General features: G+C 38.5%; 1 protein-coding gene across 6 annotated transcripts in view; it reads left to right on the forward strand.

Annotated features, from left to right (window-relative positions):
• Window positions 1-2778: 2778 nt before the first annotated feature.
• The window catches only part of LOC140228659 (PDZ and LIM domain protein 5-like), a 107993-nt gene continuing 86131 nt past the window's right edge, over window positions 2779-24640 (forward strand). For all 6 annotated transcript variants that reach the window (XM_072308910.1, XM_072308911.1, XM_072308912.1 and 3 more), the window contains exon 1: window positions 2779-3071. In XM_072308910.1, the coding sequence (XP_072165011.1) occupies window positions 2973-3071 (99 nt within the window). In that variant the 5' untranslated portion in view covers window positions 2779-2972. The remainder of the gene's footprint in view (window positions 3072-24640) is intronic.

Genomic DNA, 24640 nt, shown 5'->3' on the forward strand with positions numbered 1-24640 from the left:
TATTGATTTTGGAATGAATATAATCGAGAAAGAAAGGTGTGGAATCAACTTTGCATCTCGAAAATTAATCATTTGACTTGAATTTTGCTAATTGCATTGCTTTATTCGAAAGAGAAGCACACAATCTACAAAGATGTATCGATGCAACCAAAGAAATACATGTAATGGGTAAAGTGGGACGAATGTTCAATGAAGATAAATGCAAAGTTATGAGTATTAGATAGAGAGGGTGAAAAATCCGTAAATGGAAAAGACATAATACAGAGGGTGAAGAAATTTCACTACCTTATGGGTATATATAGCAACATGAGCAAGAACGACAAGAGCTCTGGGGAAATAATCGGATCGGGTTTGAAAAGCAACTTCAACATATTTTGGCATTTTGTACAATATGTGGTAGAGAAAATACATCAAGTTAGAAACAAAACTCAAAATATTTGAAGCAGCCCGCAGTTCTCTTGTTGTTATGCATCTGAGACGTGGCAAAATGACGGCTGAGGGTAAACAATGGTCGCTGTCTTTTGCTATAACATTATATATTTGCCTAAAAGAAGAATTTTCAGGAATAACTTGGAGAGACCATGTTACTTAATGAAGAAGTCATAAATTATAACATCTCAATACGGCAAAGAACCAAGACGGGAAGTAAACGCAGAATGGCTTGGTTTGGTCACAAGCGCCGGGATGGACGACAACAGAATCCCTGTATTAGCACTTGAGTGGAATTATTAAGCCAAAAGACGGAAAGAGAGAGAGAGAGAAAAAAAAAAAGAAGTAAAAAAGAAGAAGACCACTCACAACGTGGAGAAGAACAATATATACTAGTAACAGTAATGACATAAAGATAGAAACATTGTACATTATGGGGACAGGCAAATTAAGACCCAGACACAAGATTATTGAAAGTTATAGTGGTGGAAAAAAAAAAGCGTCGCGGATTGATATCCTCCTGAGTATGGAACGACCTAACATTTAAGGTAAAGATCTTTGTATAATTGTTTTATGCAATCTGGATGAAATAAACCAACAACAACAACAACAACAACGACAATTACTAGAAACAAAAGATAGTGCATGCATTCTTTTACATTGTTTGCTTCGTTCTGTAATTTTCTCAATATGTCCAAGTCAAAAGTGGGAAGCGCATGACCAGGTTGTGGGCTAACTGTACACAGGAGAATTCTGAAGCTATATAGTGTGGTTTATCGATTTCCTCTTCTTTTATTCTTGGAATTAAGCCTACATTGTCCCGTCATCTCAAAAGCCGATATCCGGCGGAAAGGATGCCATCGCAGTGTCCGGATTGTGTAAAAGTGAGTAATGTCATTGTCAACAAGGTTTCCAGGCCGTTCCATTGGTTTCTTAGGAACGCCTGATTGAACAACATTGCGTTACAGTTCATGCGATTGCTTCCCCATATACGGTAAATGATATGATATGTTGTGAAAGTTGATTGATTTGTCTCTTCGGACGCATTTTATTTGAGTTGAGTCATGTTCCACTCCCACCCGAGATGGCGTATGAGTAATATTTGCGGTTTGTCACCGCTCTCCAGACCTTCAAACAGCTGTCTGGGAGGGCATACGAAGTTTAACTGCCTAGGTTAGTCAAATAAAAGTTCTTGCCATAAACTGTGTTGACCTTTGCGGCAGGCAGGGTCCTATGTCTGCCGTGAATGGTGAAAGTCAGAGACACCTTATGATGCAAGCAAAATGACTTAAGGGGAAAAAAAAAAAAAGGATCCAAAAGGAAATCTTTTAACAACAGTGCAATGAATTCGTTCGTGATTTAATGTTTTTGTTTTTTTTAATCACATGTGGCAGGGCAGTTACTTACCTTAAGTTATCAGTGCTTCTTAAAAAAACTTTAACACAAACATGGAATCTCGACATTGACAATAAGACTTGAGAGTAAAGAGGGAATTTCTGTCCAGGATTCTGAACACGTCGTCGGCAAAATCACTGGATCTTTTTCATCACCTATGCACACACAAAAAACAAACAAACAAAAAAACAAAACAAAACACTCAGTGGGACTGCACAATGACCACAGATGCAGAACGAGAACAGTTGAGAGACGTCACCACTTAATCTAATAGTTAATCATTGCCCAGTCAAACTGTTCAAAGTCACAGAATGATAATTTTCTTGTTACTTCTGAAGATTATAAGTGATATGGGAATATTTCAGATAGAAAAGACAGCTAATAGTTTAGCCATGAAACTTACAACTATTTGGAGTCATCTTATGAGTCACATTTTATACTGTCACGACATGATAATGGTGCTTTGGAGTGTTGGAGCTATTTCGACTCTTCATCCTTTCTAAATAAGTGTATTATTTATGTGAATTACATGTAGGGCATAAGCTATTTTTTTTTTTGTCATCAACCGGAACCGCAAGACTTTTGTAGAAATAACTTTTAACGCTCGTCCTCTTCTTGCAAGGCGATTATTGATCACTACGCTAGGGGAGCTAGGGGACACACTGCTATTTGTCAATAACGGTGAATTCCAAAGCATGCTTAACCCATGATATGCATAAAGGATGAGCCAAGGATAAAATACAGGAAACAATGGGTATTTTGTACGTATGTGAACGGGAAAAATAACATATTCTATCAGTAAGGGTTCATGTTCTTCTCAAAGTCAGGTACCCATTAGTATCAACTCATGCGCACTACTTTTTTAGACAGGGTAACCCCGGATATGCACTCGCCACTACTACTAGCACTGCACTTGCACTCTACACGCATACTTCCTACTTCACATAGCTTGCATTCATTGCATTTGCTAATTGCCAGGACCCGTGTTTGTTGTGTGTCACTTTTTCGTCCTCCGTCCTTTCTTGTTTTCTCCTCCTGAGGCCGATTTCGATCCAATTCTACGGATATTTGTAGTTTTCTGTGGATAATTTACCGTGTGACCGTGCTGTTGGTGTGAGATCGCCGCAGGAGCAGAAAGCCCCAAGATTATGGCACAGAGGGTAAACGTGACTATACCGGGGCCTGGCCCGTGGGGCTTCCGCCTCGCCGGTGGGAGGGATTTCAGCCAGCCGCTGTACATATCGAAGGTAAGACTACGTGTGACTGCATAGGTCGGATCGGGCGCGGGCGATTCACCGATGACTTCTATTAAAGGAGTTGGGTTTTTGGTTTTAAGTCATCATGACCAGGAATGTCAGTTAGCATGATGATGATAATGATCACCGTCATAATCATCGTCCTCAAACATTTTCTTCTTTACCATCGGTGACTTGTACACAGCCCTGTCGCTGTACAGAAGTCGCACGGTGTATGGTCGGGCTACTTTTTCTACGGCAATCAGTGAGATTATTAAATCTCTGACCGAGATTTACTGGAACCATATTATCATGCACTCGATGTAGACATTATTTCAACAGGAAGATAGGCAATCTTTGCTGTAGCTTTCTCTATTGCTTTCATTTGTATCGAGATATAAATTTAGTGAATTGCATCTTGTTCGTTGTACAAAAATGCAGTTTCTTAATCAACAAAGCAGTTTTAATGTTCGAAGATGAATTGAATATGTGGCATATGGAGTTTAATTTCTGTTGATCTGATGTAAAGGTTGATGATACTTAGATTTACATTGCTTCGGCATTGGGATACACTTCCACAAAATGAACATGGTTAGTACCGTTCGAGTACACAGAAGCACTGTTTTGCTGGCCAATACGAAATAGATAATTAAATGCCAACCTCTGTACTGTAGAAAATTGATATTTACATTAATCAGTTTTTTTTTTTTTTTTTGTTTAAACTCTGAGTAAATCAGTTATGGTCCAATATGTTTGAGTGCCTGATGTACATGCCCCTCCCCTGTGTCTGTGCCCCCCCCCCCCTTGTGCCCTTCCTCTTGGCACCCTCCCCTCCCTATGTTCAAGAGTTAGAATAAAGAATTTTTGCTTTGCATCTGGACTGGTCAAATGTTTGCCTTGAATATGGGAATTTTTTTTTTTTTCAGTTATTAACCTGTGTCTTAACCTGAATGCCCATTAATTTGTAACAAAATGCTTTGAGTGTCAGTGTGGGCAAATACAAGCAATATATTGATACTTGGGGGGGGGGGGGGGGAGAATATTTAGTATTATACATCCAGCTATTTTCTACAGAGTACCAAAATATATGAGAAAGATACTCTTCTAATCAAGGTTAGCAATATTTCGAAGAAGGGAGCAGTTTGTTGTATTAAAAAAAATAAAAAATGATGGGGGTGGATGGTGAGGGAGGCAGAGAAAATTTGTATCAACATAGCCATTGAACTTGACTCAGTGGCTTTATCTATGATGATTCATAGTGACGGTGAAGTATTTTATTAATGGCAGAAACTGACCATGATGTTTGATGACTACTGAAAGATTCTGCGAATGATGCATGCATTTTTTTTTTTTTGACATTTAGAAAAAGTCATCTCCTCCCCTATTGAAGGCAATGTGATGCAATATGTGGCAAGTGGCATACATTTAGTGATAATTTGTTCATTTGCCTTTTTATGTCTTTATAGTCTACTGATTGAGGCCTAACTGAGAGGGCAAAGGACAATTTGTATGATGTATCTTCCTTCAGAATCCATTTCTCATCCTCAGCGATATGATTAATGACAAATCAACACCTTGAATGAAGGCTAGACCAGGGCTTTCACTGAAAGCCAATCTGGTGCTGGATCGTGTAAGCAAACCACCACTCACTCCATGACTCACCCAAAAGGTGTCGAATCATGAGTGACATCACAATGGATTACGAGATGTACCTGTGGCTGATTCTTCGAGGGGGTGGCTGGAGTATGAGGCGAACCCCGACCCCCGCCCCCGGCCAGTTCTACATGTACTTTCACATCATTCATTGCTGTTCATCATTATGATGATAGAATTTATATGATGTATTGAAATCTGCAGTCTTGTGATCTTTGAAAGAAATTATTAAACATATTATATACTAAAATAGATTTATCTAATTCTATTCATGCTAAAAAAAATCAAAACAAACCCAGTTTAATGGTCATATTATTAAAGTATAATAATAGTCATGTCTGTAATGGGACGTTCCCTTGACTCATGTGACTCATGTGACTTTTAATTTTTTTTGGTTTTTTTTTTTTTTGTTGGTGTAATTATTACATTGCATTGTTATGACAAAATTACATTTTGAGGCCTGAATTATGTGGAATGTTTCTGTACACTTAAAAATTGTGCAATGATCAAAAGTTTCAGAAAAGTTTGGATAGATTAATTGGTATCACTACCTGCATTATGAAGCTTACAGCTGTATAAGTAATGATCAATATCAATTCTCTCTCTAGTCAAAGCACTGAATGCTTGTTGCTGGTAACAATCTCTACAAATACATTGTATCCAATGTTGGTTTGATCATCAGTACCAGTATTGCTTGCTAAAGCCATTCTCCCAAGAGCTATGTCTACCTCTACTGAATGAAGAAGTCTTCCCCCCCCCCCCCTCTCTCTCTCTCTCTGTCTCTCTAGCTGTTTAGGTGACTTCATTTGGTTGACCCCACCTCCCCCCCCAAAAAAAAAAGAAAAAAAAAAGAAAAAAAAGAACAAAAGTTGTCAGTGATAGAAATCATCAAAAACCAATGGATGAGGGAGGAATTATTGTACAATGAAGATAGCTGGCTGATTACCAGTAACCTGTCTGAACAGGAACTATTAGAGGAATAAATTGATCCTCTGGCATTTGATGTCAACAAGAGCAAAGATGTTCTACAAGCAATGCACCATCACTGTGTGGTCATTCCGTCTCCTGTTTTCTTAAGATTCTTTCATTTCTGTGGTTGTTTTAGGTTCTTTTCTTCTTCCTTCCCCTTTTGCCAAGCCCCTGTGTACAATTGTACTATAACTGTCACGCAAGATTATCCCAGGTAAGCTAATTATCTGCGGAGAGTAAACAAGAACTGTGGTGGTTGGAGATTAAATGTCTAAAAAGCTTGTTTGTTGTGATGACAGGGTACAGAGCTGCTAGGGTTTGCTCATGCCCACACAAGTGTGACAAAGTGAATGGACTCAGTACGGTACGTAAAAAGAATGGCACTTCAATGGGTACAAATTAATGAAATGAATCTTGAGCACATGTATGCCATTGCTATACATATACATGTATCTAAAGTCATACAAAAACTTGAAATAACTTTTGTAGACTTTTCCAAGTGAGCCACAATACACCATTATGTCAGATCACCATAATTCGCTGCTTCTCAGGAAAATGTCTGTCAGGCTATTTCCCAAGTTCATGTTCTATGCTAAAGTTTTAGTACCAGTAAAATTCAGTGTTTTTTATTTGAACAGATATTTGAAGATTTGAAAGAGTCCTGAAATTATAATCATGAAGCATGTGTATTATGTCAAAATCCTCACTATCCTTCTATATGAGTGTTTGATGAGATGGGTATGCCAGTAAATGCTGATCTCAATGCACAGAATGTGGAAAGGATCAATACTGGCCAGTGTAACAACACATGCTCTTACCATCTAGTGAAATAAATTCCTTTGGATGGATTTTGCTTTAAAGAATGTCAGCATTGTTGTGGATACTCCCAGAAAAATGACTTGTTACAATTGTGGGCCTTTGTTGGAATGACTCCAGTTTCAGTGAGCTATGTCTGTTGTGTAAACATTTGTATTCTATGAGCATTCCACACATTCCAAGGCACACACTCTGAAATAGAGATGCAGTGTAGCTTTTGCCAGACAAGCTCAACAAAGGGAGAATAGAAAATAGTGATCAATTCTGGTTGCTGAGGAGTAGAACCTTGATGCTCTTTCTTTGAATTCCATTGGTATGTGGTGTAGGACTTCTTTTTTTTATGAATTCATATTTTGCATTTCAGTGGTGTATCTTTGCCATGAAAACTACTATTCAGTCTGTCAACTCAGTAAATTATACACCATTCAAACATGTTACAGTTTTTTTTTTTTTTTTTTTTTTTTTCATGCCATGAAGACCCTCTGTGATATGAGAAAGTTTGGTATAGGTTATTTAAACAATAATGTGTATAATCTAGGTAGAACATTTCAAGGATGTGCAAAGGTGGTCTAACATTTGTTGTCTAGCTAATCATGATATGCTGGCAGTGATGTAGGGCTATGAATAAAGAATTTCCATATAGCTTATCATTGACAATTCCATCACCTGTAAGATTCACTCAAGTATCAGAGTGAAAACCCATCAGCCAAATGTTCAATAATCATAATGTCAGGGTAGTTCAAATTTGTGCAATGGGTCCGTGATTACACATCAGACCTACCTGGTATAGCGTTCATGCTGAGCTGTGCAGTAAGTGGGCGCCTGTATTCACAAGTGCTGGGCTGTCCGTAATGGTTTATTGTGATTGGACTATTTTGCGGAGGAGAAAACTCGACTGGTAAACAAGGTACCTGCAGCTTTGAGTGCTGTCCCATAGAGAAGGAAATTAAAATGCAGCGCCACAAGGGCATAAAGCAACACCTGGTGTGGAAATACAAATCCATCAGTTCAGTTTTCTCTCCTTTCAATTTCCTGCTCTCATACGTGTACACACATAGATCTGTAAACAGTGGTCACCTTGTGGAGTATAGGCTAAAATCATTCGCAGTACTCTAGAATTCATACTCTTTCCCTCCACTGATTTAAACATTCTCATTTTAACCCGTTGAATACGAGTCCCAAGTATCCTTGGGCAGGCATCTATGAGAAATGCATGTGGTCACAAAATCAGCCTGTCCTCGATGGGTTAAGACCAGGAAGTTGATAGGCCTGAAAGCATATAATGGTGGCTTCAAGATTTTGGGATACTGTACATCTTGCCATTTTAGTGTTACTGTATAATTGACTACACATGTGATATAGTACGGTATCAAAAGATTGCCCCAAAAATTCTATGAACATACAGTGTGGGAATCTCTCTCCGAATTTCTCCTTCTCTTTCTCTGTCTGTCTGTCTGTTTCTCCTTTTCCAAAGAATAAAAATGAAGAGGAGGAAGAGTAGGAATATGAAGACAGAGAAGAAATATTCAAAGAGGTGTGAGAGTAGGAATAAGAAGAGGAGGAGGAAGAGGAGGAAGGAAAGATTGGTTGATCATGTGTTAGTTTACAGGATATTTAGGACTGTCTATCCCTGTACCATAAATGACTGCACCCTATTCTCAGCGATAGTCAAATGAGTTGAAGTATCGGTTGAAATAGTGTGACTGTCAGACTGTTGTCTAGACACGCCCACTCTGCTTTCTTATTTGCGCCACTAGTCTACACCTCTGCAGACCTGTTTTGCAAACTTAAGACTGCGAAGCATTCCAAAGAGAAGCTTGACACATGTGCAGAAAGTGTTACACTAGAATGTTACACCAAAAAGAGGTACAGATATTCTGAACCAATTCACACATGTTCAGTGTCACCACCAGCACACTAGTTAATATCATATATTTGTTTGGAAAAAAAAAATCAAAACAACTTCTATCCCAAAACATTTAAACAATATCTATCAACTTCTTTATATGCCATATATGTAGCGAGTCTAATTTTTCACGAATCAGGACTTCCCAACAATTTCGTGAGTGGTCAAAATTGTGAGTACAGTACTGAACGGAGAAATGTATGCATGCCTGTCACATTCATGTTGAGTTCAGAGAACTTTGATATTTTTGCATGTTTTTAAATTACCGAAACCCCTGACTCCCAAAATTAGTGAAAATAAAAACCTTGTAATATTTTGGCATAACAGGAGCTAGTTTCAAAATATTGAACTGAATTAAGCTTGCAATGCCTGGGCATTGAATTATATGTTCATATATTTTTACTGATATCCTACAGAGTAAGAGTGTGAAAATTTCACTAGTATAGTTATCATACAACTGTACCTAAGTAAACAGCTATGTATGTTGACTGTTTAGTCTTCTGTGTGATGTGGGTGCACACTATACCAAGGAGGTACTAGGCGACTATACATGTGATGTCATTTCAGCATGCAGTGAATGCAGTGTCCAGTGTACATTGGTACTAATATTGAATTTTACAGAGCCATCTCACATCAAGGGCGAGGTGATGAATAGAAGAGGTTTGACCCTATTGCCAGTGACTGTCAACAACCAAAATAATCCTTTCATGGACAAACTGTTTGTGAACAGGCTTTGTGGACAGACAGACAGACACCTGGGTTGTTCAGGTAGACCTGCTTGAATGCTTCCAGAGAATGCCCACTACAGTGAGAATAGGTTTGTGACGAATATAGCAAGTGCTTTTTTGATGTAGCCAAAATGCAGCAAATTGTGATCCTCGACTAAAGATTGCTTGGTGCACTTTTAGTAGGTAATAATTCTTTTCACTTTTATTTTCCCTTTGTTCACCGTGCACTCTTCAAAATGCAACTTCATTATTGGGTAGGGAAGCATGCAACGTTGCATTGAAAAACATGGTGCATCGTGACTTGACTTGAAAAACCCCTGAAGGATGGTGGTGTGGCAAGCAGTGTTTTGCTCTTCAAATAACAATGATCAGCAGAATTTCGGGAATGAAGGAACAGATTGAACATTAAGTGAAGATTGTGGGCTGATTGTGGCTGATTTGCTTTATTCCTCAGAATTTTACCCAGTTTTACCCAGCAATGCAAACCTTGAATTGCTGGTGTAACAAAATAACTATGTAGGCCTATACTGTATGCAGGATACTATATGAGCAAGTAGTGACACCTACAAGTCTGGCAGTGAGTCTGCATATTTTACATGTAGGGCCTAATTATAAAATTTCTCCCAAAATTGGGAATGAGTGCTTGTTAAATCTATGAAGGATAGTACAGGAGTAATTTTTTTTTTTTTTTTTTTTTTGTACAGTGTAATATCGGAAAGACAATAAATACAATGGCCCCCACTTAATTTGGAGTGTTTGGGGAAGTCATTTTTCTCGTTATAATATAAGGGGAGGATCCTGCTTAAGTGGAGACTGGTTTATATTGACCTATTAAATCACTGCTTATGGGGAAGATGACCCTCCATATTAGCACTGCAGAGGTGTGAGCAGATGCTGATGGCACTTGATATGCCTGCAAGGCACAATTAATGCTACCCTGTTGCATAGTCCTATAAGCTAGGTCAAACAGCAATTTTGTAGACTACACAATCAGCAGAAACTCTATCTAGGATATGTTTTGCGAGGAAATAAAATTCCTGTAATTAGTTTTCTTTATTTAGTCATGATATTTTCATACATTAATGAGGAATAATGGACAAATTTGTCCTTGATGTGTCACAAAAAAGCAGGATGTGTAGTTCTGACGAATGGTGAAAAGAACACAAATAAACTTTGTTACACAGGATTTTGTTGCACTTCACTGATGTTCCTTTTAAAGCATTTAGATGTATGAGCACTGTACCTGTAATAGAGTTTGGTATGATGTGCTGTACAGCCTGTATATAATATCATTACATTATTACCAACTGGAGAAAAGATTTGGTGAGTAAAATACATGTATGTGTTTGTATTGTATTTCTTTTTTAGAAAATGCTTCATATGAATACTAACATTGTGTTTACTGTGCAAGATATCTGATGCAAAGAATGAGGTTGAATTTCTTTCAACCCCCTCCTCCCCCATGATTTACAGTGGACTACATTATGTAACAATGTTCATCTTCATTTTGTTAGTAATATTCAGTTCAATCATGTTTTCATTTCTTCGATGGAGATGGAGTATATTGTATATGCATCTATTGGATCTAGGGCAAATTGCTAGAATGCATGAATTCATGTGTGTATCTGCACAGCACTTTTGACTCCGTACACTACTGCTATGTCTGCGTGTGCAGCTGTAAGGCGGCTCTCCATGCTGTACGTATGACAAAGCTTCGAACTGTTGAAGGAAGACAAGGATATGCATAGGCTGACATGAATGACTTAATTGAATTACTTCCTGTCATGTCAAATCCCCCGGTCAGCGAGATTTATGGCAAAGTTTCGCAGCACCTGACTGGTTTCATGCTCAAGAAGGAAGATCTGTGTATAAACAAGGACTGGGGAGATGTTCATATATTTGGAAAGGGGGCATGGGGGGGGGGGGTGGAAGGAGGAGAAGTATGCAACTTGGAAGATAAAATTTGATTAATTGCTGAGACTTGTGGTTATAAATTGGTCTATGGGGAGGATTCATTTGTTAATGTACCATATTTACTCCAGGTGCCTTGCTGGCTGGACTTTTCCGTTCATGAAAATATTTACACTCTTTGAAATGCATACAATGTAATTAATTTTATGTATAAATTGGAAGTGGAACTTTGAGGTCAAGTTGTGGGTAGTAAGATTGCCGCAAATTTGAGAATTTAATGGAAGTGGCTCCCCCAATTTCCTTATTCAGTCAGGATGATGGTTGTTAAACCAGCCTTTTGATGCTATAATTTGAGAATTTGAGTCCTTGGCTTGTAAAAAAAAGAAAAAAGAAATGTTTTTCTTTTTTTGGCCTTTTTTTTTACGTGGGAAATGAGTGTTTAATATTACATCACATGACCTTTATTCAGACATTTTCTAACAAAATTCAGATAATGAAATTCAAGAATTGACGGAGTGTATTCTTGACACATCTTTGCCTGAATATTATTTTGGAATTAAGCAGACCTGGCCACTTTTGAGTGCTCCAAAAATGCGAACCAAAGCGAACTAATCCAATGCATACTGTATACCATGCTATGCCTGATATATGGAGTGTCCGAGCGCTCTGTGGAGAAACCGTACCTCAAAATATTTTTAGAGGGGGGTCACACATTTGTAGCAACAGGGTTGCGCACCTAGTGCGCTAACACTGCTTACAGGTGTCCAGAACAAAGAGAAACAACTCTTTGTATTACGACATATGTGCGAGCTGTGCAGATTCTTCTCATACGAACTTCTGGTACAGTTATGGTCCACTTTTGAAGCACATGGGGAAGTGGTCCACTTTTGGCTCGGTACAGTACAGTACGGTACACATTCGGTGCATTCGAGCATGCCTCTGGCATGAATGTGGTGCAGTAGGTTCCACGACAGTTGCTCTTGCGACATTTGCTCCCATGACATTTAAGCCAATCATAAATTTTACCCACAAACATAACCCTAACTCTAATCCTGATCCTCATATCAAACTAAACCTAAAACCCTATCACAACCCTAACCCTAACCCTAAGTTGGGGAAAATCAGACCGCAACAGTTGTTGCAGGAGCAAATGTTGTGTCACTGATAAGGTATTGTGTGCTTCAGGAGAGGGATCAAACACACCCCCTGATTGCATTTTGGAGTCTCCATGACTTTGATGGGTGAATGTTAGCAGCCCTTGATTAGTTCAGGGTAGTTCATTTATGTAAGCAACTCTAATTTGCGAAAGGTCATGAAACAAGAAACAGCATTTTATTGTGCTGAAATGTTGTGGACAAATAAATTTCTACCCCATATTGGCCGCCAAATGTCAAATATATATATTTCGCTTTACTGTGCAGTGACAGCCGACTATCTTTGAGAAAGCGCAGCTAATCCTCTTGAATAGCCCACAGAGGCACCTGTTCCCAAATGGAATAGACTGCAAATCCCCAAATTAGATTTTCTTTTTATAGACACCCTTCCCTGTTATCTGAGCGGCTTGTGTTATGATCTCGTGTGGGCTTTGTACCTGTAATTGCCTGTAAAATTGAAGCAAAGGCACTGTACTTTGTCATGTTCTCTGATATGTTAGTCACTGATAGGTCATCTTCACTACGACTAAGATTGCCATCTTTGTTAGCATGTAGAATATCATGTCAGATGTTAGAATAGCATTCAACACTAGTTCTTTTTTTCACCCACTTTTGCTATGAGTTTTGCCAATTTGCTGTTTTCTTGCAGGTTAGAATTCTCCTTTAGATAGACCTCTTGGTTGGAAGCCAGTTGTTGGAAGTGTCAGAGAACTGTGAATGTTTGGGCTGATTTTAGATGTTGTGTGGTACTGTAGTATCTTCTATGGATGCATAAGTTTACTTTGGCGATACCTGGGGCACAGTGCTAGTGGGAAACATGGTGAATATCATCACAGCCATGCACCATGGATGTTGCGTTGACATCAATGCCTTGTAACTCATCTAATGAATATCCCATATGGATGGACATTGGCTAAATGGTTTGAGAAGCTGGCAAACAGGCTATCATTGTCCCCGGAGCGACAGGGCAGCTATGCGCTTTTCTTCTTGCACAAACCAGGGAGGTGGCCACCTTCCTGCACAAACCTAGTCTGATTCAAAGCAACTCTGAAAAGTGATGGTTTCCCATCCAGTCCCACAGGCTCCATTCTATGAAGCTGTAAACCACACAGGAGTAGTTCTTACAGGGTCTTGTCAACATCCATTGGCATGGGAGGCCTAGAATCACACAGGATTCAACATTACAATTCATCCCCAGGGTCATGTAACGAATTGAAATTTAAAACACATTGATTTGGAGAGAAAAAAAGTAGTTATAAATACACCGTACTTCCTATCTCCTTTTGATCTTCTTGTTCTGTGATCAGTATTCTTTATCATTTATACTCAATGCCACTATGGGTGCATTTGAGCGCTCTCCTAAATTGAACCGAACCGTACTGAACCCACACCAGAGGAGCACTTGAATGCTCCTAGAGAGTACCGTACTGAACCGAACCAAAACAGAAGTGGACCACTTCTTGATGTGCTCCAAAAGGGTACCAAAAATATGTACCAAAAGTTTGCATGTGAAGAATGCACGTAACATGCACATACATCATTTAATGCAGAGAGTTCATTCTGTTTCTTCAGGACATCTGTGAGTAGTTTTAGCACGCCGGGTGAATTACCCTGTTGCTACAAAATGCGTGACCCCCTCTAAGAATAACTCATGAGGTACGCTTTCTCAACAGAGCACTCAAACATTCCAAGTCTGGCACAGTACGGTTCGGTACGCTTTGGTTCAGTTCGCTTTGGTTCGCTTTTGAGTTTTTGAAAGCACCCTAAATGTGAAGACCATCCTTTTTTATTGCACCTCATAACTTTTTTGCTATTGCGTCACAATGTCATCATTGAATCATTGGCTGAATATCTATGTATGAAGAAGCTATACATATGACATAGTGAAGGTTTATGTGCAAGCCATGTGAACCTTGTGCGGCTTTGACATCACTGCTTTTCTGAAAGTCCATTATTTTCATTTTTATGAAACTCTGACTGTTTTTAAAGTTTAACTTTACTCTACCCACCAAAGTTAACCCATTGAGGACGAACTGATTTTGATACAACACGCATTTTCCATAGACACCTCGGTGACGACACAACCATGTTGGCAAGCTTTTGCTGCCAAGGTTGGAAAACATCATTGCTACAAAGTGGAGTGGGCATGTTGTAGAACCGGCTGTGATTAGACTAATCATGCTTCCATCAAGAGCCCAATTAAATCTGCCACTTTATGTCTAAGATTCTGTGATTGATTGCAGAGAGAGAAAATCAGCCAATTGATTGTCGCTTCGGGGAAGATAATGCATTTGCTGGGACAATGTACAATACAAGTTCATCATGCACAGCAGTTCAAGTGGTTCTAGAACTGCCCTTTGTAATTCGATCTGAACCTGATTTGTAGATATGTGTATGTTGGCATGTCAGTGTGTATGTTCCTGTGCTTTTATGTTATATCCACATTTTGGAAGGAAGGGGTAGAGAATGGTCTCTATAAAAGTTGTCCACCCTTTCAGTACGGTACATGGATAGACATTCGCTATAAACATCAACCCACTGCATAATCACTGCAACTGAAATATTGTGGTACATTCTGTATCTATTACCATGGTATTCTGCCAATGAGAATAGTGACAACAATGTGAGTGCACCCAATGACTCTTCAAGATAGCAAATTTGAATTATTAGTACCGTATAGACTGTACGCAGTGTCAACAGTGTACTATTGTGTTAGAAATGTAAGGGATGTTTGTGGCCATTGGATATAAATGAATCTATTATTTCTTTATCCTTGAAGTGGAAGTTGTTTGACATCAACTTTATTGCGAGGTCAGGTAATTGTCATGCAAACTTTTGAGTTCTTAGGATGCTGTGGGTAGGAATTAATGAAAGCATTCTTCAGGAAGATGTCTGAATGTGCAAGTTATGACATCTCATTCACTGGTATTTGAAATCAGAGTGATTACTAAAAAGATATAATACTCGTTCCCCTCTCCTAGACTTGGGTCTATTTCAAGGGGATTATGGGGTCCACTTTGTCAACATCACTCAGACATTCAACAAACACTCATTCACTGGCTTGCCATGGTTATAAACATACTATCAATCTTGGAAACCAGAAACCAGATTTACGGATAGGAATTCCTGACAAAGTAGGCTGCTATAATCTGGAGTGACATGGACTCTCGCACGATGCATTAACACTCCTTTGAAATTTTGGTCAGTAATGGTATGTTACTTTGAAAAATGGCATGCTCCAGGAATGGGACAGGTTTTTGTTTTTGTTTTGTTTTTTGTTTTTTAAGTGTCACAAGTGATTTTCTTTACCTGCTGTCTTTTCGAAACAAAATCGTTTGGTCTTGAATTCCTGGAAAATAAAGAGTGACAATAATCTATCATCATATATGGTTACAGTTGCATGAAAGCAAACTTGTACCAGTATGCTAGATATTTTATAGGGGAATTATTCCTGCTTATGTTCATGTAGATTATAGCACATAAAACCTTTAAAATGCAGTAGCAGTTTGACAACCAAAATCAACTGCTGCATAAGACACATTTTTTTTTTTTAAACCAACCCCTCTTATGCTAGTCTTTATGTTCTGGTGATTATACATGCATAAATCTGAATGAAACTGTAGAACTGAAATATGGTTGTGGGAAGGGTCAAGCTTGTCTGTACCTCACTTGGATTTTCTTTTTTGGGGGGATAAAAAATTTCAGGGTGCGAGATATCTTGTAGCCATCAAAAATCACAATTTTTTTTCTTGTCCTTTTTTTAAAATAATTAGTTGAAATTATCATCCCAGAAAGAGAAGAGAGAGACACACAAGGCATCAGAATTAAATCACCTGAGTTTAAAAAGTAAGAATTTTCAAAGAAGTTTAGGTTTCATTGTATACATTGAAGATTAAACTTGCCATCAGTGGTTGGGATCATACCCGAGTAGTATGGACAGCAATTCTTATTCGGTGTGATTTTACTTCTAATGTATGGGATAGCTTTGGCTGTCTATGGGATTTTCAGCAACACAAGCAGAAGTGCCAATCTTATGACCCTTCACAAAGCTACAGTGTATTTTGAAAGATAGACATCTTTTATATTGAATATATTGAAGTGCGTGGAGATTGAAACTGCTGGACACTAGTGCCTTCATTCTGAAAGGACAAGTTCACCTTCATAAACACGTGGGTTGAGTGAATGCAGCAATATTAGTAGAACACATCAATGAGAGTTTGAGGAAAATCTGACAATCCATTCAAAAGTTATGAATTTTTGAAGTTTCTGCTCAGTCACGGCTGGATGAGAAGACTACTATAGCTTGTGATGTCATAGGAGTACAACTACTGTATATAAAGAAAGTATAAAGAAAATTCGAGATATTCTCACTTTTCTCACATAATAAAAGAACACTCAACTTCTCTCTTTCAGAAGTTAGGGGGAATAATATTACCCCTAACATAAGTCAGTAACAAGTCGAGGAAATGTGCACTTTATTCAAAAAGTCAAGTTTTGTGAAATTCTCTGTTTATTTTCCTTATATCGCTGGACGCATGTGACATCATACACTGTAGAAGTCTTCTCCTCCAGCGGTGATTGCACAGATATTTTAAAAATTCATAACTTTTGAACTGATTGTCGGATTTTCCCCAAACTTTCACTGATGTGTTATACTAACATTGTTGCCTTCACTCAATCCACATTTATATAAAGGTGAACTTGTCCTTTAATATATTTGTGTATGTATGTGTGTGTGTGTCTGTGTCTCTGTGTGTGTCTGTCTGTCTGTGTAGAGTAGGTTTAGGAGTCATTCTACAGATCACTGCTTGTAATCTTGAAGCAAGTACAGTGTACAAAGTATCAACCTGAGATGCATGAGACAACATGTGAATCTGATATCAGTTCACACAATGTTGTAAATGAGGTGCTCTGTTTGGACGTTGAATCGTTTTACGAGAAAGATGATTCATTCTGTGGTTTTTTGCAGTGTGATACTGATAAAGAAACAGGCGTGCACAGTCAAAAGTCTGACACAGCATTTTGTTTGTTGGTGGTGTTGTAAGGGATGGGTGGCAAGGAAAAGGTGTGAAGATGTGACAGAAATAGGTAGAATGCATCAACAGCACAGAAAGGCTAGGAATATAACTATGGTATCAACATTCTGATTAGGAAGAAAGATTTGCGGTGACACCATGTGTATGTAGTCCTTAACCGGATCGTAGTTTGGAAGAAGAGCTTAGAAAGAGGAGAAACGAAGAGGGAAGCGACATATGGGGGTTGTGAGGAGGGCAAAAAGTGAAGAGTGGGAGACAGTAATGGGCTGGAAGTTGAAGTTGCACTAGTGGAGACAGTAGAGAAAGGAACACAGAGAGTGGTAAGGAAGAATAGTGTGAGAATCAAGTAAGATGTTCGGACATCGTTAGAAGGGGAAAGATGAGATAGAAGGGAAGAGGAAGAGGAAGGAGTTGAATGTTGGAGAATCATGGAGATAGGGAAGAGCAGTGAAGATTCATGAAACCAAGAGAACGAAGTCGGCGAACAGTGTGACTATGGAATGCGAATGAATGGAGAAAGGACGATTAACAGAAATAAGGAGGGGTAAGCAGAGGAGAAGTGAGAATATGCGGAGAGAAGGGAGGGAGAGAGAGAGAGAGGGGGGGGGGGCAATGAAAAGAAGAAAAGAACAAATTGGAATTCAAGACGTAAATTAGAGGGAGCTATTGTAGATCCTAGAATTAAATGCTGCTGCGGAAAAGAAAAATAAATGAATTATTTAAATAATTTATTTTTCTTTTCCGCAGCAGCATTTAATTCTAGGATCTACAATAGCTCCCTCTAATTTACGTCTTGAATTTCAATTTGTTCTTTTCTTCTTTTCATTGCCCCCCCCCCCTCTCTCTCTCTCTCCCTTCTCTCCGCATATTCTCACTTCTCCTCTGCTTACCCCTCCTTATTTCTGTTAATCGTCCTTTCTCCATTCATTCGCATTCCATAGTCACACTGTTCGCCGACTTCGTTCTCTTGGTTTCATGAATCTTCACTGCTCTTCCCTATCTCCATGATTCTCCAACATTCAACTCCTTCCTCTTCCTCTTCCCTTCTATCTCATCTTTCCCCTTCTAACGATGTCCGAACATCTTACTTGATTCTCACACTATTCTTCCTTACCACTCTCTGTGTTCCTTTCTCTACTGTCTCCACTAGTGCAACTTCAACTTCCAGCCCATTACTGTCTCCCACTCTTCACTTTTTGCCCTCCTCACAACCCCCATATGTCGCTTCCCTCTTCGTTTCTCCTCTTTCTAAGCTCTTCTTCCAAACTACGATCCGGTTAAGGACTACATACACATGGTGTCACCGCAAATCTTTCTTCCTAATTAACTTCACCATGCAAACCTTCAAACAACACAAAACATTCTGATTGCTGTTATAGAAATTTTAGGATGCAAGCCCGATTGTAATATTGAAACATTAGAGATAATGATTGGGTATTTAGAGATTAATGTACCTCATTATAAGCATCACACCACCCCTGAGCATGCCACAGAGTACAAGTTTCTGGTATAAACATTAGAGAGCCTGAAGTAGAGAGATGCCTGCTAATGCTATGTCACCATGTTTAAAAGGTTCCACAAGTGTTTGATAATTGGTCAGGTGTACCCCAAAACGAAGCTAAATCCTGATTACTATAGAGTTTCATGTTCATTAATTAAATGTTCATAAACTGGCAGTAAAGACATGATAAATAATTTATTATGTGTGTTCATCAGCGCATGGTGACCGTTCAGCAGATTTTGAGAGTGATAACAGTTTCAAACAGTGTGCATTTCTCTCATATGATAAAGAATGCACAAAAAGCGATGGCCGTGAACTGTCATGACAATACAAACAGCCCCTCATGTGTCAACAGTGACACCTTTGATGGGTATTTAAATGTTTTCCAGTGGTGTCATACCAAGCATATGATGTGACATGCTGCTATTTGTTCAGCCAGCAGTACAAAGTTCGTAACGGCTATTTCTGTCTGGTGGTTTCATTCTTGATTTCTCTTGACTCCAAAGAGCATTTAAGTTTGTCTTCTTTGAAAAGCTCTGAAGCATGACATCATTACCCTGAGGCAGAGATAAATGCCATTCCAGTGATCCATTTCTTTGGTCACTGAGGTATAAGGCCCATTATCTAATACATGGAATCCACATGCTTATATGGAAATTGTATCTGTGTTCATGCAAAGGTCAATATCATATGCCTACCGAGTGGTAACTCTTGTGTAACTTGATGTCATCTTAATATGGCAAGAGTCTTTGCTTCCTGGAAACGATATTGAGAACTTTCAGTGCAATTCTATACATATCAAATGCCCAGAGACAAAACAAAACAACCAATATTTACTGACCCATGCACAAGGGGCTTTTATGTAACGGGCCAGGCAAGATTTGTTGGTCTCATTTCAAATCCAAATTGCCATCCCTTTGATAACTAAATTCCTGTGGTGCACCTGCGGTGCTCTTGGTAGTAGGCTGTATATCCACATTTGCTAGTCTAATGATGTAAGGCGATTAATCAAGTGGCACAGTGGATGCTTTATTACCTCGCAGCATAGTTTTTCTTTCTCTTCTGAACATAACCAAAAGTTCCACTTTCCACATACAGCCGAGAATAGTATCTCACCTCAGCCACGGAGAGCCATGATCAGACATCATCATGTTTTCTCATCTTGTTAGGATGACAGGATTTATATTAGCTCTTGTTTATAGTATGTTCACATTATGTAAGTCATTTGTTTAGTATCTTCTTGAAATGGCAAAGGAAAGTGATAATTTACAGTTTTTTCCCAGAAGTGAAAAAAAAGATTCTTTAGACATCATCAAAGTAAGTTCCAGATTTGATCTCTGGAACAAGATCAACTCTCTTTCAAGAGGATTGTATCACAAGTTTCACTGTTCTCCTATTTTCCCCAGTGTTACATCCAGATATTCAAGTGAAATTGATTAAAATGTGGATTTTGTGATGTAGTAATCAAGAACTAATTACCACAAGAAAAGTAAATCATTGTTAATTGCAGTACATTATAGTAGTTAAGTACATGATTTAGGATGAGGCTTAGGTTCGCTACAATTTTGATTTCATCTTCATTACCATGGTTAGAAAAAGTTTTATGGTATATGTTCTGAAAATTAAAAACAAAAATGCAAAGTTTTCTGACAATCATTTTGCTGCATATCAGTACTATTTTCTTAGCGTGATCTCCTCCTTCTGAAACATTTTTATTTCATATTTGATACCTCACTCAAACAACCAAAAAGGAAAAGAAATATTTTGAGAGCAAATTGCAATATCACTTTTTTAAAGTGTCTTTACGTGACTGGGATTGGTGGGTATTTAAAATCGTATGGAAGCTTGTGAGAACATGGCCAGTGGCTATTTAGGAACCAATCACATGATTGGTTCTAATAGACTCAGGAAGATCGGGAATCAATCTTGTTACGTCCTGGGAAGTCTTCCCATGTCTGCCCTGGGCACATGACATTTCGCCAAATTCGGAGGGAATTCTGGGATTGTTGGGCCATGGAGGGAAAAGGGGGCGTCCATGTTTTGCCTCATTCGACTCAGGATGTTTTCAGTTATAGACCTGCAAACTGTTGTACCATGTGACCCCCGGGGGAAAATAGAATTGGTGCCAAAAATTGATTATAGGTGATGAAAACTGACGACAAATTCTGTCTGAGTCGTGTGCGAATGGTTTGGATCTCTTTCTTTTCTTTTTTTTCCCCCCTAGCCTTGGATATTGCCTGTATTCTTCCTGCTACCTAGCTCTCCAAATGAGCTCAAACAAAAGCAATCCTACTGCCCGATGTTATTGTCAGGATCTTTCCAAAGATTGATGGGACTGCAGGAAACCATTTCATACACAGAGTGGGAGACTCAAGTCTGTGAAGCATGATTTATATCCCAGGACATTCCCACACCCCATTTAAAAAAAAAAAGTGGATGTAACTTCTATAAATCCAACTTGTCATGAATCTGTGAATATAGTGGCGTAAAAAATTAAGAGAAAAAAACAGGAAATGATTCATCTGCAGTAGATAATATTCTCTGGTTTGCTGTATGATTTATGATATCAATATGATTTGTTTTATCCTGTGTTCGCAACAATTAAATTTGCTATTGATCATCTTCATGTATTGGATCACAGAGATATAGAGCACCCCAAAACAGAATGCTGAGAAGAAATTGAGGGATTAAAAAAAAAATTGCCATTTTTTATTTTCATTCTCAAACTTTAGGAGGAAGTTTTAAGCTAAAATTCAGTGCGCTGTAGTGATGTTGATTAATGTGTGTTGATCAATGTCAGGGGAGAATGAAAGATGCACTGAAGATAAGGTCAAATTTTAAACTGAATGGTGAGAAATTCTTTTGGTATTCTTTAATGATACCATGGGTACTAAATATTGGCAGCACACTACACATGCTGTGAACAGCCCAATATTTGGTAGAAAAAGTGAAGCTGTGCTGATATTTGTGTGTACACTGTGTGTTGTGTGTCATTTATACAACGTATGTTTGAAAGCATGCAGTAGACAATGCTATTGTCCCATGAGGCTGTACATTAAATTCTGTACAACTGTAAAATCCACTTGGGCAAGAAAAAAAATATTTGTATTCTTGTAATGTGAGGAGTGATTCTTTGTTATAAAAACACACCATCAACACTTGGGATCTCTTCCCACAACTAATTTGTTGATATGTTGTTTGTACCAGCCAGGGCGTCAGTTCTATAACAATATCAAATTCACTACAAAAACATACGTATATAGCATGCATAGTTTTATACACAAGCCAGTTGGAGCAGACAGCGATGTATCATCTGCATACACCACTGCATTGTATGACCTGTCAATTCAGTTCGCACTGGGGCTTACTTTCTCCTTTTGTTTCTGACCTTGTATCCAACAAATGACAATCTGTACAGCTATTTCAATGTAATGCTTTGTGTTTGTGGTCTTTGGGGAAATAAGAGTAGGTTCTGATGTGTGTGCTTTTTATAGAAATTAGGTTGACTTGACCCCATGCATACTGACTCTGTGGAACAACAAGCTTTGCTCTTGAAAGAAATGCAGAAGTGTATATCTTGAGAAAGGATTCAACCAAGATTGATACGCATACTCTAATCAGAGATCTGATAGTGCTACAAAAGTTCACATGAAGCTGCCCTAATTTTAATTAACTCGTTTTAGAGATGTTGTTGATGATAGTGGAGCCCCATGAGCTCAAGCTTGAGGTAAGGGACCTGTGTGAACGTAACCAGTCCTGTGTAGATTAGCGCGCTATTTTGCAAATTAGCTGGCTACTCTGCAAATAAGTCCAAGATTTCAGTGGTTTATTTTCCAATCAGAATAGCGCGCTATTTTGGTCTTCATTGCAAAATTAGCGGGCTATTTTCTGATTCTTTGGATCAGAAATAGTGGGCTATTCTTCAAGCTCAGCTGATGAAGACCATCCTTTTGTGACACACTGAAAACATTGTCAGGTGTGTTTGCATTCCATTTTGGTGAGGTCATTGAAATCAGGAATGTAGAGTTTGCAAGTTATTTCACTATTGTAAAAGGAATGTTTTTGTCTGCAAAGATATGTGTGGTGTGTCTGCAAAGATATGTGTGGTTATCTGCAAAGATATGTGTGGTGTATCTGCAAAATGTGTTTGTGAAAGTGTTCATGTGCTATACATGTAAATGTGTTTGTGTTTGTGTGTGTGTGTGTGTGTGTGTGTGTGTGTTGTGTATTGTGTACAGAATACTGAAATGGTGATGTCACAGTCTTTTGTTATAGCTTGTGGTAGAACCAGGTGCAAGCATGGTTTGGAACAATACAATACAATATTCAGGCCAGGTGAGGTTGATAACCAGTTTCCATGGTGATGAATGGCTCTGTCTGACAATACACTTTGGTACTCTATACAATGTCTTTATGTAGATAATATGCTTGTGAATGTTATTCTGAAATTTCTGGCTAAGGTGATGGATTTAAAACATTGGTGGAAAAATGAGCAAAGAAAATGGGATTCCATCGGGATTCGAACCAGAGACCTCCACATTGCTAGCCCGGTGCTCTACCAACTGAGCTGTAGAAAGCCCTAGTTCAGTGTTCATCCCAGAAACCTTAGAATATCAATTCTCGGATGGTCAGAAGCTATAGATACAATAAGAATACTACTGGTTACTAGGGACATACTTAATACATTCTGTGAATATTGCCTAAAGTGATGATGGACCAAAAGGTTCTTGAAGAAGGAAAAAAAAAAGAATGGTGAATCAGTAGTAAAACTCATGTTCTTTGGTCTTTTTTCATAATTTGCATAATTTACGATGTGAATGATACGGCCCACCCTGGTAAGAAAACACAGAGCAGCCTAATGCTCATGTCATTGATGCAGCAAAAAGTAGTCTCCCATGGGGTACATAATCCTAAAAACTATGAGGAGGATGAGATGGTCTGGATTAGCCTTTCTGAGAATTTCTCTTTGGACGATGTGTAAAGAACTGTATCACCTGCATCCTATGTACGGCCAACTTTGCACCGGATGCAGGGCTTCTACTGGTCCGCAGACGACCCTTGGTCTTAGGTAATGTCAGTCTGTAGTATCAAATCTGCATTCCTCGAATTCATCACTGACAGTGAAGCGGTCGGCCGTGGCTCCGTAGCCATGTGCACCTACAATTGTTGAATTCACGCACAGTGGAACCATTAACTCCTTAATACTCAAGAGGTCACAACTATGCCTCGTAAATACAGGACATTTCTCTACAGTCAAAGTTTGCCTGCTTGCTATATGGGTTAAATCAGCCATGCGGTAGAAGCCACATTGATTGACATTTCAAATCTGTCTTCTGTCTTGACACTAGCATGCTATTAATATATATAGCCTGACATTTTGGCGAGATTCCAATCCTATCCAGTCAAATCTAGTCTTCGTTCTAGGGTGCTGTATTTTATTGTTGTTGTCCTTACGAGGTATGTAATCATATTGATATGAACTTCTCAAAGGCATAATTTACCAAAATCATACAAAAACCCAGCTTTAGTGCTTCAAAATAGTTCTAAAATGTGAGTCAGGGATAGAAACAACCCATTTTTTAAGAATTTGAATCAGTGTAATCATTAAGTATCGAGTTAAATATTCAAAATGTGAACAATGGTTAGTAAAAATGTTTCTAGACTGTACTGTCTACAGTTATGGTTTATTGACGAAAATAGTGATATCTCCACATATTTTAGGCTTTAGTGCAAAATTTTTATGTTGTAGGATTTTTTGTTATACACCACCTGACCTACACATATGCATCAAATGTGATATCTCGAAAATGTTTTAAATCACTGCTCCCAATGGTAATTTTTTTTCTTTAATCTTTGTTAATATAGATCCCTACAGCTGATAATTGCTCCATGCACCAATTAAAAAAA

The sequence above is a fragment of the Diadema setosum genome, chromosome 5 (genome assembly GCF_964275005.1).
Source record: "Diadema setosum chromosome 5, eeDiaSeto1, whole genome shotgun sequence".
NCBI classification, from domain to species: domain Eukaryota; kingdom Metazoa; phylum Echinodermata; class Echinoidea; order Diadematoida; family Diadematidae; genus Diadema; species Diadema setosum.